The sequence below is a fragment of the Ailuropoda melanoleuca genome, chromosome 14, assembly GCF_002007445.2.
Source record: "Ailuropoda melanoleuca isolate Jingjing chromosome 14, ASM200744v2, whole genome shotgun sequence".
Lineage (NCBI taxonomy): Eukaryota > Metazoa > Chordata > Mammalia > Carnivora > Ursidae > Ailuropoda > Ailuropoda melanoleuca.
In genome coordinates, this window is record NC_048231.1 from 14,268,691 (window position 1) to 14,280,845 (window position 12,155).

The 12,155-nt window shown below is 57.0% G+C and overlaps 1 protein-coding gene across 12 annotated transcripts in view; it reads left to right on the top strand.

Annotated features, from left to right (window-relative positions):
* Positions 1–12,155, top strand: part of PAPLN (papilin, proteoglycan like sulfated glycoprotein) — a 43,446-nt gene that overhangs the window by 5,694 nt on the left and 25,597 nt on the right. For 4 of the 12 annotated variants that reach the window (XM_034642976.1, XM_034642977.1, XM_034642978.1 and 1 more), the window contains exons 1-5: positions 4,609–5,359; positions 7,808–8,071; positions 10,435–10,550; positions 11,362–11,422; positions 11,764–11,866. In XM_034642976.1, coding sequence (XP_034498867.1) covers positions 5,036–5,359; positions 7,808–8,071; positions 10,435–10,550; positions 11,362–11,422; positions 11,764–11,866 — 868 coding nt within the window. In that variant the 5' untranslated portion in view covers positions 4,609–5,035. Of the gene's footprint in view, positions 1–4,608; positions 5,360–7,803; positions 8,072–10,434; positions 10,551–11,361; positions 11,423–11,763; positions 11,867–12,155 lie in introns of those variants that run through there. The other 8 variants (XM_034642982.1, XM_034642984.1, XM_034642985.1 and 5 more) reach the window with 5 other exon arrangements.

A 12,155-nucleotide genomic window follows, 5' to 3' on the forward strand; every position in this document is an offset into this window, starting at 1 on the left:
CGAAAATAAGGGTCAGGATAACAGGTCCATAAATACTGAAGTTAGAGAAGCACCCCCCCCCCAAGTTAGTAGAATTTCCCTCTTTATTTAACTTGAGCATTGGGAAGTCCATTTCCAAATTGAGAGCTCCTGGTCCTCTGACTTTCTGGGTAATGTTTCTAGGCCTTTGGCACAAGGCACAGACACTTCTCAGTTTCCGGGCTGAGAATTATCCAAATACAGAGGCTGAAGCTGCAGAGGAGATAAGAATGGTGGAGAGAGACCAAGAGGAAAGGATCCAAAAGCCCCGGCAGCTGGCCTGTGGGGGTCCCAGTCCAGGTCCCTCCATGGCAGCCCAAGGGGACAGCAGCCACAGAGTGGGAGATACTGAGCCAGACGAGCAGCATCTGCGACGAGGGCACGAGGACTTGCCCTGTCTCTGTCGCTATTGATTGGGGCACCCAGGCCACCGCCACTCAGCCACAGGAGGCCAGCTTTACTCTGGAGCCCGGGGCACAACCCTGAGCTGAGAGGGACCCTCTAGGCTGGTCCCACAGCCCACACTGAACTTTGTGGGGGCCTGGGCCCTGATCCCCTCTCCCACTCAGGATGCGGAGGGTGGGCACGGGGATGGGGCCTCCTCACACCTGCCCCTTTAATGTCCTCAGGAGCTCATGCAGTTAGTTTCTTCAGTGTGCGCACACACGCGTGTGCGTATGCGTGAGTCTGCATGTTCCTGGGTGGAAGGAAGGGGATGACATCTCTGAAGCTGGAGCTGCTGGGTGGGAGCCAATCAGGACAGCTTTTCTGGAAAGCCCCCTTCTTCCCTCTGTGTTGCTGCTGTCTTGACTGACCCTCTGCCCCGACTCCCGTTTCTTCACTTGGCCTCCCCTCCCTCCTGGTGCCCTGTCCCAGGATCTGGACTGGGGATGGGGCAGCTAGGGTGGGTCTGTGTCAGGCCTGATGTCACTGAAGGACATCCCAGGACTTGTTCTTTCTCTCTGGATGGCCCTCACGTCTGCAGGAGGGGTGGGGTGGGGGCTCTATTTCTGTCCCAGCTTTGAGAATCAAACTTGCCTCCAAAGGCCAGGTGGCTTATCTGATGACAGCACTAGTCCGACATACTGAACATTGGACTTCTCACGCTCATGGTCTTGCTTGGTGTTTCAAGGTTCTGACTTGGATATGGCAGCAAGAGGGGGAGGAGAAGAGATTAGTGTGGGATCTGGAAGCACAGAGTCAAGTTGAGGGGCAAACTGGGAACGAGCATTTAGCACTACCCCCCCACCTTCCCCCAACTTTGACTCTATCAAGGGAAATGGATATATGTGTGGGAGGGTGAAGAAAAAGCAGAGAGAGAAATGGAGAAATCCTCAAAAGGGAAGTGTTCTTTTTCCTTTTGGATTCCTAGTGGGCTGTGGCATAGTGGAAACATTTGAATATTCAGGTTGTAAGATTGTTTTGTTCTAAATTCACACACAACATTCCCATGCAATGCCCTCCCTACTAGAATGTGACCTCCCCAAGAGCAGGACAGTGTGCATGTTGGAGCCCATGGCTTGGGAGAGCTGACGGCCTCTCTTCCCAGCCCTGTGGTTTGTGACATTACCTTGGTAGCTTGAAAACAGACATGGAGTATTTACACCATGGAAATTGATTTTCTCCTCCAGAGAGCTGCTCGGTAAATGTTTAGCACCACCCGACAGGTACAGGTCTCTCCCCAGCTTCTGGCAGAGTAGGCCCTCAAATGTTCAAGGAATGAATAAACAACCACTGGAAAGAGAAGGAAGAAGAGAAGTAGCATTCTCTAAATTCAGTTCAGCAAACACCGTGTGCTCAGTGCTACAGGGAGATGGCGGACGTCTATTTTCCTGGGGGAGCCCAGCATCTGAACGAGGTTCCCATCTGGGGAACCTGCCAGTTCTTGTTTCTCAGTTCTTGGCAGTCAGGGTGGAAGCACGTTCCTGTTGGGCTTGGCATCGACAAGGACCATTCAGGAGATTTTCCGGGGGTGATGTGGGTTAGTGTAACCTGCATGAAAATGCTGGGGGCAGCAGTCCAGCGTCCAGCAGGACAGTCCTAACCAGAACTGTCTCTGGGCCATGGTCTATGACCTTGGCAGGGACTGCAGCCCTTGTCTGTGCCTGATTCTCTAGCCTTCCTGTCCATTCCATGAGCTCTCCATGTCCCTACTCTAGGCAAATCTTCTGTTTAAGTGAATTACATCTTTTTCATGGATCGCACCCAAGAAACCCGTGTGTCAGGTCCGATTAGATGTTCAGGAGATCTATTAGGGGAAACGTGGCAAAGATAAGCAGGTGGGAGCAGGAACAGGGCTGGCCTTCAGAACGTGATGCAGCCCCGATGTGAGGCAAGTGGACGCTGTCATCGGCCGTGCTTCTGGGAGCCCTGAGGCTCTCGGGGTTTTGCCTTCTCCCTTCTCTCTCCAGTTTTCCATCCCAACCCAGCCTTACAAAAAGATCCGGCTGCTTATTTCTAGGTGGTGTCCCCAGATCTGCAATCTGCAGAGATAATCTGGATGTATGGAATCCAGGATACAGGCAGAGGGAGCAGGGTGCAGAGGGAACTCACTTTTACTGGGCGCTTAGTGGGCGCTTTATAGAAGCCACTGGCTTCCCTCCACCCCACTCTGTGGGAGGCTCAAGAGAGCAGGCTGAGGCTTAAGGTGACGTGGCTTTCCTCAGTTCGCACACTATGAGAGGCAGAACAGGTTCCCATGCTAGGTGTGTCTGCCTCCCAGGGCTGTACCCATCTCCCCCCCCCCCCCGCCCCCCCCCGACCCAAAAAAAAAAAAAAAANCAGGTGGAAGGGAGTGTCTGGTGCCGCCAGGGAGTGGTGTAGGGCAGGTGCAGAAGGGAATTTACAATGACAGGGAGGGTCTCCCCCACTTTTCCCTGGAATCTTTCTACATCACCTGTTTTTTGTATGTACACTGATTGTGCCTGTGCTGGGCACCGAACTCACCACGTCCCTCTGGGGCAGCGGAACCTGAGGCTTGGAGAGGAGGACTCCTAGCTAAGCCAGCAACTGCTCGGGCCTTGCTAGTGGGTCCAAGGCTGCCCCTTAGCACTGTGTGTGGGCTCTGCCTCCCCACCCTCGAGGTCCTCTTTGCAGCAGGGGTGGGGAGTAAGAAATCATGGGCCTGGGTGTCTGAGAGGGATCACTGAGGAAAGCCAGGAACAGGCAGGGAAGAAAGGTGCCTCAGTTACCCAGCCCCCAGAGCAGGAGAAGCAGCTTCCCCCTCCTTTACAGGGACCTTTGACCAAGCTCAGATTCCTGAGCTGGAGGAGGCAGGGAGTGGGGCTTCTTGAATGGAAGAAACTATTTTCCTTTTCTAGGCAGGCTTTGGGTAATTCCACTCCCTTTTCTCTGCCAAGCTTTATCTCTGCCTAAGCAGTCACACCAGTCCCAGGGGCCCCTGCTACACAGCTGGGGCCACTTCTCTCTTCATTGATGGGTAAGAAATGGGGCAGATTTAAAATGTTTATGTTTTCATAAGCATTTTGTCTGAATGTCAGTGACAGCCTAGAGAAATGACCTGCAGGAGCTGGGGGTCTGAACAAGGGGTGAGCCTCCCACTGGTGACTTTGCTCTGCCCCAGTGGAGGCCTGGGGAAGAAATGACCAGTGATCAGGGTAAACAAAGGCCTGAAGGCCTAAGAGGATGAGGGAAAGGGACCCTGTGACCTCCCCACCTGCCCTGTGGCCCCAGGCCACTGCTCTTTTGCTGGAGGCAGGTGATTTTTCAGTAGCAAAAAAAGGAAGGCAGGCAAGAAGTGCCTTTCTTGAGAAAAAGGACAACTAGGAAAGGAAATTAAATTTATCACATTTATTGAGCCCCTACCTTGATCCTACCTAGTGCCCTGGGCACAGGTGATGGGGAGGCAAGCTTTATTGTCAGCTTACAGCCGAGTCCGGGAGACTCAGATTCCCACAGAGCAATGCACCATAAACCACCGCAGACCTGGACAGGGAACGAGGGAGCTGGGTGGGCACCAGCTCTGCCTGCCACGGTGTGGGGAAGCCTTCTGGAAGAGCTGACATTTGGCCAGGGTCTTTGCAAGGGAGGGTGGGCTTCCAGAGTGCATTCTCAGCAGTGGGAAAAGCTGGCTAGGAGGGTAGTAAGCAGCAGCGCATATGTGGAGAAACTCAGCTGTGGCTGAAGTTCAGGAATACCTTGGAGATGCTGCACGTTCGGTTCCGAACTGCAATCAAATGAATATTGCAATAAAGTGAATCCAATAAATTTTTTGGTTTCCCAGTGCATATAAAGCTTATGTTTACACTGTAGTCTATAAGTGTGTGATAGCATGTCTAAAAAACCAATTTTTAAAAAAGTAAACTGTATACCCAGCATGGGGCTCACACAACCCCTGAGATCAAGAGTCGCATACTTGGGGCGCCTCGGTGGCACAGCGGTTGAGCGTCTGCCTTCGGCTCAGGGCGTGATCCTGGCGTTATGGGATCGAGCCCCACATCAGGCTCCTCCTCTATGAGCCTGCTTCTTCCTCTCCCACTCCCCCTGCTTGTGTTCCCTCTCTCGCTGGCTGTCTCTATCTCTGTCAAATAAATAAAATCTTTAAAAAAAAAAAAAAAGTCGCATGCTCGACCCACTAAGCCAGCCAGCCAGCCCCTAAAAAACCAATTTTTCAAATTAAAAAATATTGCTGAAAAACGCTAACCATCATTTGAGCTTTCAGGGCACCATAACCACTGATTATCATGAAAAATTTTGAAATATTGCAAGAATTACCAACATATGACACAGACGTGAAGTGAAAAAATGCTGTTGGAAAAATGGATGCCCACAGGCTTGCTCCAGGCCGGGTTGCCACAAACCTTTAGTTTGTAAAAAATGCAATTTATCTGCAAAGCGGAATAAAACAGACTGGAAAAAAGCCCCCCCCCCCGCATCTCCAAACAACCCCAGGAAGGCAGAATAGAGTGAGGACTGCCTGTATAGAATTCAAGGGTGGAAGAGGAGCAGACCCCGGACGTGTGCTCTAAGATGGGCAGGGAGGGGGGATGGTGTAGAGATGGGTAGCTTTAGGCACAGAGAAAATGGGACGGGGTGGTGCCTGGTGCCCGCTCAAGAGAGGAAACACAGAATGGAGGGCAAGCCAAGCCCTGGCACGGACCCAGGGGGATGCGGCACCCGTCACTGCGGGGGCCGCTCCGCTGGGATTGGGGACGGGTGTCTGCAGGGCCGGGTGGGGGGAGATGGGGCGGGGAGGAAGCCCTCCAGCGGCAGCGAGAGAAAGTCCAACCTCCGCAGGCGTTCCGCGCCCCCAGGCCGACCTCCCATTCCCAGGGCGGGCACCGACGGAGCGGCACTGCGGGCCCTGCGCGCCCGGAGACTGGTAGGAAAGCGGAGGAACAGGGACCCGGCGGCAGGGGCGGCTTAGCCCGGGGCCGCCGCTGGAACGCGCCCCGCCCGGCCCGCGGGCAGAGCCGCGTCGGAGGAAGTGGGGGATCCCGGAGGAGACCCCGCCTCCGGCTCTGTCCGCCAGGTCGCCGCTAGGCACCGCGCGCCCTCGGGCGGGGCTGGGAGGTCACCGGCTGGCAGGAGACGCGGGCAGCCACGGGGACTCGTGCTGGGCAGCCGGACGCGACCGGCGGCCCCGCGCCCACGCCGCCCGCCCCCTCGGACCTTGGCTGGGTGGTACGCCGTTCCCGCGCCGCCCAGGCACCGGGCTCCGCAGACCGAGCGCGCCCCTCCCGGAGGCGCTGCCAGGGCCAGCACGTGCGGGTCGCCCCGGCGCCCCGCGTGGGAGGCACACCTTCCCGCCTTCGGGGGCTGCACCGGGCGCGATCCCGGCTGGTGGAGGGGCTCGGGGCCGGTTCCCGAGCTGCGAGGGCGGGCCGCGGGCGCCTCCTCGCGACCGAAGCCGGGAAGATTGCTGAGTAGGGGGCGACGGGCAAGGGCGTCGCTCCGGCCTCGGACGTCCGGGTGTCCGCCGGAGGCGCGCGGGGAGGCGGCTCCCGGCGCGCAGGGACCCCGGGCGCGGGTCCTGGGCCAGCCCCCGCGAGGAGGCGCAGACCGGCTGGGCCGCGGAGCCCCCGGGCCGCCGCTTCAGCCCTGATCAGGCCCCGCCGCGTTCCTCGGAGACAAGACGTGAAAGGAGCCCACACGGCCTGCCGGGGGGCGCAGAGGGTCGGGCCCCCGGGCAGCTGGGGAGGCCCCGCAGAGTAGTCCGGTGCCCGAGACCCAAGGCTGGCCCTGGAGTCGGACGGTGTCTTGTTTCTGTTTTTCTCCCAAGTGTATTGAAATAATCTTTCTGGCTTTGGGGACTTTGGGATTGCCGCTGTGGGTCTTGATCTGGTGTAATTGTCGCAGTGGCGGTAGAACCTAGTAGGAATTATAAGTGCAGCCTTTCCTCCCGTCCTTTCCTCAGTCTCCCCCTTGGCTCTGCGCGCCTCCGCCCCTAAAGGCGGTGTCCTTTAGAGAACCATCCCTGGTCGCTCATCTTGTCATTAGTCCTAAAATGCGGGCCTCCCCTCCCTCACGCTGCATTACAGGAGCGCGGGCGCAGAGCAGAGGTCGGTCGGGGTGACGGCACCCCCCTCACCCTCCACCCCCCCACCTGCTAGCCCCAGGAACCTCTGATTTGACTGTGAAAATAATGACTAAATGAATCACTGTTTGTGCTAAATTAACGAAGCATGTACGTCGCTAAATGTGCCAGGTTACATTTTGCTGAACTTGGCTAACGTATGCTGCTTTGTCCTTGCAAAATGAGGTCATTTTGTACTTAAAAAAATTTATGACATTGGTAGAATTACAGATTTTTACATTTAAACGTGCAAGTCAGTACTTGTTTAATGTTTTGTACTGAAGGCGCATATTGCTTATGTCATTCTCCAATAGTGACATGTACACACATGCACAGGTGCACGTACTGTGCACGGACAGCACACACTGCTTGCACACTCACGCCACACTACACACATACACTGTGTACACGCACATGCTTCACACACTTCCCTGGACTTGTGCACACACTACACTCCTGCAGAGTCAGCCACAGCCTGCACACGCGCGCGCACACACTGCTTACAGAACCGACTTGTGGAGCTTTTCTTGTGCAGAGAAATGCTGACTTGGGTTTAAAGTAGGATACAATTGACGTTTTTAAAGCATTTGAGTTTTAAAAGCATCTTTGAAAAGTTTTTTTTAAAGCTTTTATTTTATTTTTAAAAAAGATTTTATTTATTTATTTAAAAGAGAAAGAGAGAGAACAAGCAGGGGGAGCTTCAGGCAGAGGGAGAGGGAGAAGCAGACTCCCCGCGGAGCGAGGAGCCCCATGTGGGGTCAGTGCGGGGCTCGATCCCAGGACCCTGAGATCATGACCTGAGCTGAAGGCAATCGCTTGACCGACTGAGCCACCCTGGCGCCCCATTTGGAGAGTTTCTTTGAAAAAAAATTATATATATAATATACATTATATTATATATATTAACGGGCGCCTGGGTGGCTCAGTCGGCTGAGCGTCTGCCTTCCGCTCAGGTCATGATCCCGGGGTCCTGGGGGTCCTGGTGGTCCTCGCATCGGGGGGCCCAGCTCAGCGGGGGGCCCTCTTCTCCTCCCTCTGCCTGTCGCTCCCCCTGCTTGTGCTCCGTCTCTCTGTCAAATAAATAAATAAAATCAATTAAAAAATAAGTTTTAAAAACAACTGGCATAATGGCTTTTAAAAAATGAATCTTGTGCTAAGTTAAAACCCGTGAGACTGATTGCTTTGATTCCGAACCTGTCTCTCCGCAAGTATTTTATTGCCCTCTCTTTTTCCCCTTTGAAATCCTGGAGGAAGGTACTCTTGAAGTTTAAGAAGCCAGGAGTAAACGGGCCTTTTCTCCCCCACGTGAGCGCCACGCCCCGCAGCCTTCCCTTTCGTCCGCCTGCGTCTCTGCGGTCCCCTGCGGGCAACCGGGAGGGAGGGACGCGTCCCGCCCGCCGGACCGCAGACGGAGCCCCGGCCCTGCCCCGCGCGCTCCAGCGTCGGCCTCTCCCGCAGGCGGAGATGCGGCTACTCCTGCTCTTGCCCCTGCTGCTGGCCCCGGCGCCCGGGTCCTCGGTGAGTGCGGCCCCGCCCCGCCCGGCCCCCAGCTGAAGAGCAGGGGGTGGGGGAAGTGCCTCAGCCGGGAGGACACTCTAGGACAAGGGACGAGCCGCCCCGCCGCAGCTTGGAGCCCGTCTCCCCGCGTCGACCACCTGCGGAGAGGGCCGAAGAGGGGAAGCTGGGGGGAGAAGGCGAGCCCTGGGACCCCCAGCTCTTTCAAAAAGGGGTGCAGCCTTGAAACGGTCTGACCAAGGGACCCAGAGCTGCCCTCCCCCCTGCAGGCGCAGTGTGCAGGACTGGCAACTTCCCACTGCCCTCCTCCTTCAGAAGGTGCTGGGTGCACCCTAATGCTGGGACCCCGCCCCCCGGGGTCGTTTTCCAAAGTGGAAGAAGGGGAGGGGACAGTGAAGGCACGAGCCAAGGTGCAGTGCCCATCCCTTCATCTGCCTGGGACCAAATTGGGCTGCGCCTCAGCTTGACTGTGTGTGCTTAGAGCCCCCCCCCTTCCTGGGGATTTAGCTCTAGATAGAGCAGGGATGGCCAGTAGAACTTTGAGATGATAAAAAAAATGTCCTAAAACTGTGCAGTTCTTACAAACACTTGGTTCTGTGGCCACTGAGCCCATGAAACGTGGCTATTGCAACTGAAGAATTAAGTGGCTTGATTTGATTTTAATTAACCTGAATAGCCACGTGTAGCTAACAGTTACCACATTATAGTGCAAACTTGGAGAGCGGACATAGGAGCCAACTGGTGATCAGAGTATCTGTTTTGTTAATGGGGCCCAAAGGACGGGGCTCCCTGGAGACCCAACCTGGATCCTGAGGTTATACAAGAAATCTTCTAGAAGACAGGACCCACCTCTGCGGAGGGGAGGGTCCCCAGAGGCGGGCTTCCTCTTGGAAGCTGCTCCTGCCAAGCTTCTCCTGGCATTGACGGGATGGAGGGCACAGAAGCAGACAGGTCCCATCCTGCCCCCGGAGAGCTCTTCAAAGGGGGGGCCCCACAGCCCTGCCCACCCCTCTGTGAGACTATCCTTGGGGAAGGAGAGCACGGGAGATGCCACCACTGTGGAGTGTGAGTCAAGGATGAGAAGGGCCGCAGGGACAGGCAGAGGCGGACATCAGTGGTGCTCAGTGGCACTCCTCCAAAGCCCCATCGACCCAGCACTGGCCACAGTCAGAGCGGTAGGTGGGCCAGAGCCCTCCTTTCTCATGTCCTCTCCATCACCTGCCAGCTTCCCAACAGTCACCTCTGCCACCATGTGGTCCTTGAGGTCCCTGGCACAGGCTTTCCCTGGTGCCTGGCTCCATGACGGCCCCCGCTCAGTTGGACACTGTCGTGCCAGGACCCCAGGATGAAACCAGAGCCCTTCCCTAACTGCTGCATGACCATAAGCAAATCAGGCCTTAGATTCCCTTTCACTGGGGGGCATGACACCCACCCTCAAGTTACTCTGCAGGTGAAATGAGTCAAGGTGTGCAAAACGCCCTGGGTCCTCTTAGGTGCTTTCTGCCTTAGAAACACCTGAGTAACGTTTCCCGGCCTCCTGCCCACAGCAGGTGAGCTCAAGTGGGGCCGTGAACTCGCCTGTGCCCCCTCCGCCCAGGCTGGGGCTCAGCTGCCTCCAGTTTCTGGTGGTAGCAGGGGGCGGAGCCACCACAGGGTCCCTTCTGAGTGCGGACAGGGTTTAGGGAGGAATAAAGTGCAGATGCAGCCTGGCCGTTGGGCCCGGGTGCCACCCGCCAACCCCAGGCTGGTCAGGGGTGGCTTCCCCTGCCTCCATTCCCACCACCTCACACCCTCTCTCGCACCCACCCCTGCACAGTGCGGCCCTGGGAACAGCACAGTAGGAAAGAGGGCCCCTGAGTTGCCTTGAGGGGGGTAGTCGGAGGAGGAGGGGCTGGGGGCGAGAGCAGCAGGAGCAAGTGGGGACAGGCCGGCGGGAGAGCAGGCTGGACTAGCTCCTTCCAGCTCCCCACCAGCAGCTCGTGGTTTGGGTAATTACCGAGAAGAAACCGTGCCTGTGCCGCTTGTGGCTGACGCCAAGTGTGCTTTCTTTCCTCGGAGAGACGGCGGGAGGGGATCTGGCAGGTGGCTCCCTCCCTCCTGCCCTCTGGTACCCGCCCCCCAAGTGGCTATCGGCCTGGTGGGTGCTGGGTACAGGCGGTAAGGGCGCGTTTGTAAGGCTCTCAGCCCCTACGTGAAAGCTGGCTAATTCTGTGAAGGAGTGTTTGGGGTGCCTGGCGTTTGCTCAGGGAGAGAGAACCCCGGGCTCCTGAGGTGAGGTAGGGGAATGTTTTTAGGCAGGGGCCCTCTGGTGAGCCCCAGGGGGCTCTGAGTGCCGACTCCACTTCTGAGTGCGTCTTTTTCTCCAGGCTCCCAAGGTGAGGCGGCAGAGTGACACCTGGGGCCCCTGGGGCCCCTGGAGCCCCTGCAGCCGGACCTGCGGAGTGGGCATCAGCTTCCGGGAGCGCCTCTGCTTCTCCCAGAGGTAGGGGGGGCTGGGCGGGGCCAGCAGGCTGGTCAGGAGTCCGCTGGGCCTGGCCAGCTGCCCTGGCAGAACCCTCCGAGCTGTGGGTTTTTGGTGGGAGCAGCATGGATGGAGTTCTTGAAATCAAGTCGTTTCCTGCTACACTCTGATTTCAACAATGAGCCTTATTTCAGGGGAGCTTGAGCCAGGCCTGTCTCCCCCCCGGCCCCCGCCACCCCAGTCTCTAGCTCCGAATGCTGTGTCTGGCCTGTGGCAGGCGCTGTAAATTCTTGGTGAATGAATGTGCAATCTTCAATTCCTAACCCGTGCAGTTTCTCTACCTTGGCCTCTTTGTTATGTATAGACGTCTCCCACTTTAAGTGAGGTATTCCACACCTACTATGTGCCCTGCACTCTGATAGGTGAGGCACAGAACGGGGGGGGGTGTGACTCTTGGCCTGTCAGTGGGTTGAACTCACTATTCCTGAGAGCCTCGTGTGCGGAGCAAGAGCCGTGAGCTCTCATTCCAGGCACCGTATGCTCCGCAAATAGCAGGTGGGTATGTATTACCTCTTCTTTTATCCCCAAAGGCAGAATTCGGGTCTTCTCTGGAAATTTGCTCTAAGAGGCAAGGTAGCCCCAAGTTAGAGGAACTCCAGGATAGACTTCTGAGTCTAGTTTTTCCCAAGTATAGACTCGGGGCTCATTATCCCTACCTGAGGGGTCTGTGTGTGCGGGCAGCCCTCCTCTGCCCAGTGTGGCCTGCAGGAGAGCCCTGGCGGGGGGGTGTTGGTTCGTGGGGTTCGGGTCTTCCCGGTACTCTCATCCTCAGGAGAGACGGGGGTTCCAGCTGCGTGGGCCCTGCCCGGAGCCACCGCTCCTGCCACACCGAGGTAAAGCCTGAGGGAGGGAGTGGGGACGCCAGCTTCTGGGACCCCCTACCTGGCTGACCTCCCAGTCCCCCGGGCGTCCTTTCACAAGTGCACAGCCTGGGCTTTGGGAAGCCCCTTCCTCACCTCCCACCCAAATGACAACCTCCCCTCAAGTTCAAGCAGCCCAAAGCCCCTGCAGGGGAGCGCTCAGGAGCCCTGGGGGCCTACACGCAGGCCCTGAGCTTCTGGGGTTAGGGGGAGGTGGTTGGTGGGGATGGATCAGACCTCCCCAGGTGCAGTGGGGTGGGCGGACCACCATGGAGGCCCCACCTGCCCCTCCCCCTCCCCACTGGCCCCTGCAGAGCTGCCCAGCCGGCACCAGGGACTTCCGGGCGGAGCAGTGCTCCCAGTTCGACAGCCAGGACTTCCAGGGAAGGCGGTACAAGTGGCTGCCCTACTACGGAGGTGAGTGGAGGTCCCAGTGCCCGCACCCCTGCTGCTGCACCCTGCCTCGTCCTGTGATCTCTTCTGTACATACATTGTTCTGGATCTCTTCTGTACACTGATTTTCCATTGCACAGTGCTTACCACAGTATGACAGATGCTCTGTCAAGGACTCCCAGCGGTGCTCACAGCAACACAGTGGGGAGTGTCGTTTTGAGGTCTCTCCATCCTTCTTTCCCTTTATACATTTTCAAACAAAGCCTCCAGGCCATGTCTGTGCCATTGCTTTGCACCCTGCTTTGCTTGGCCT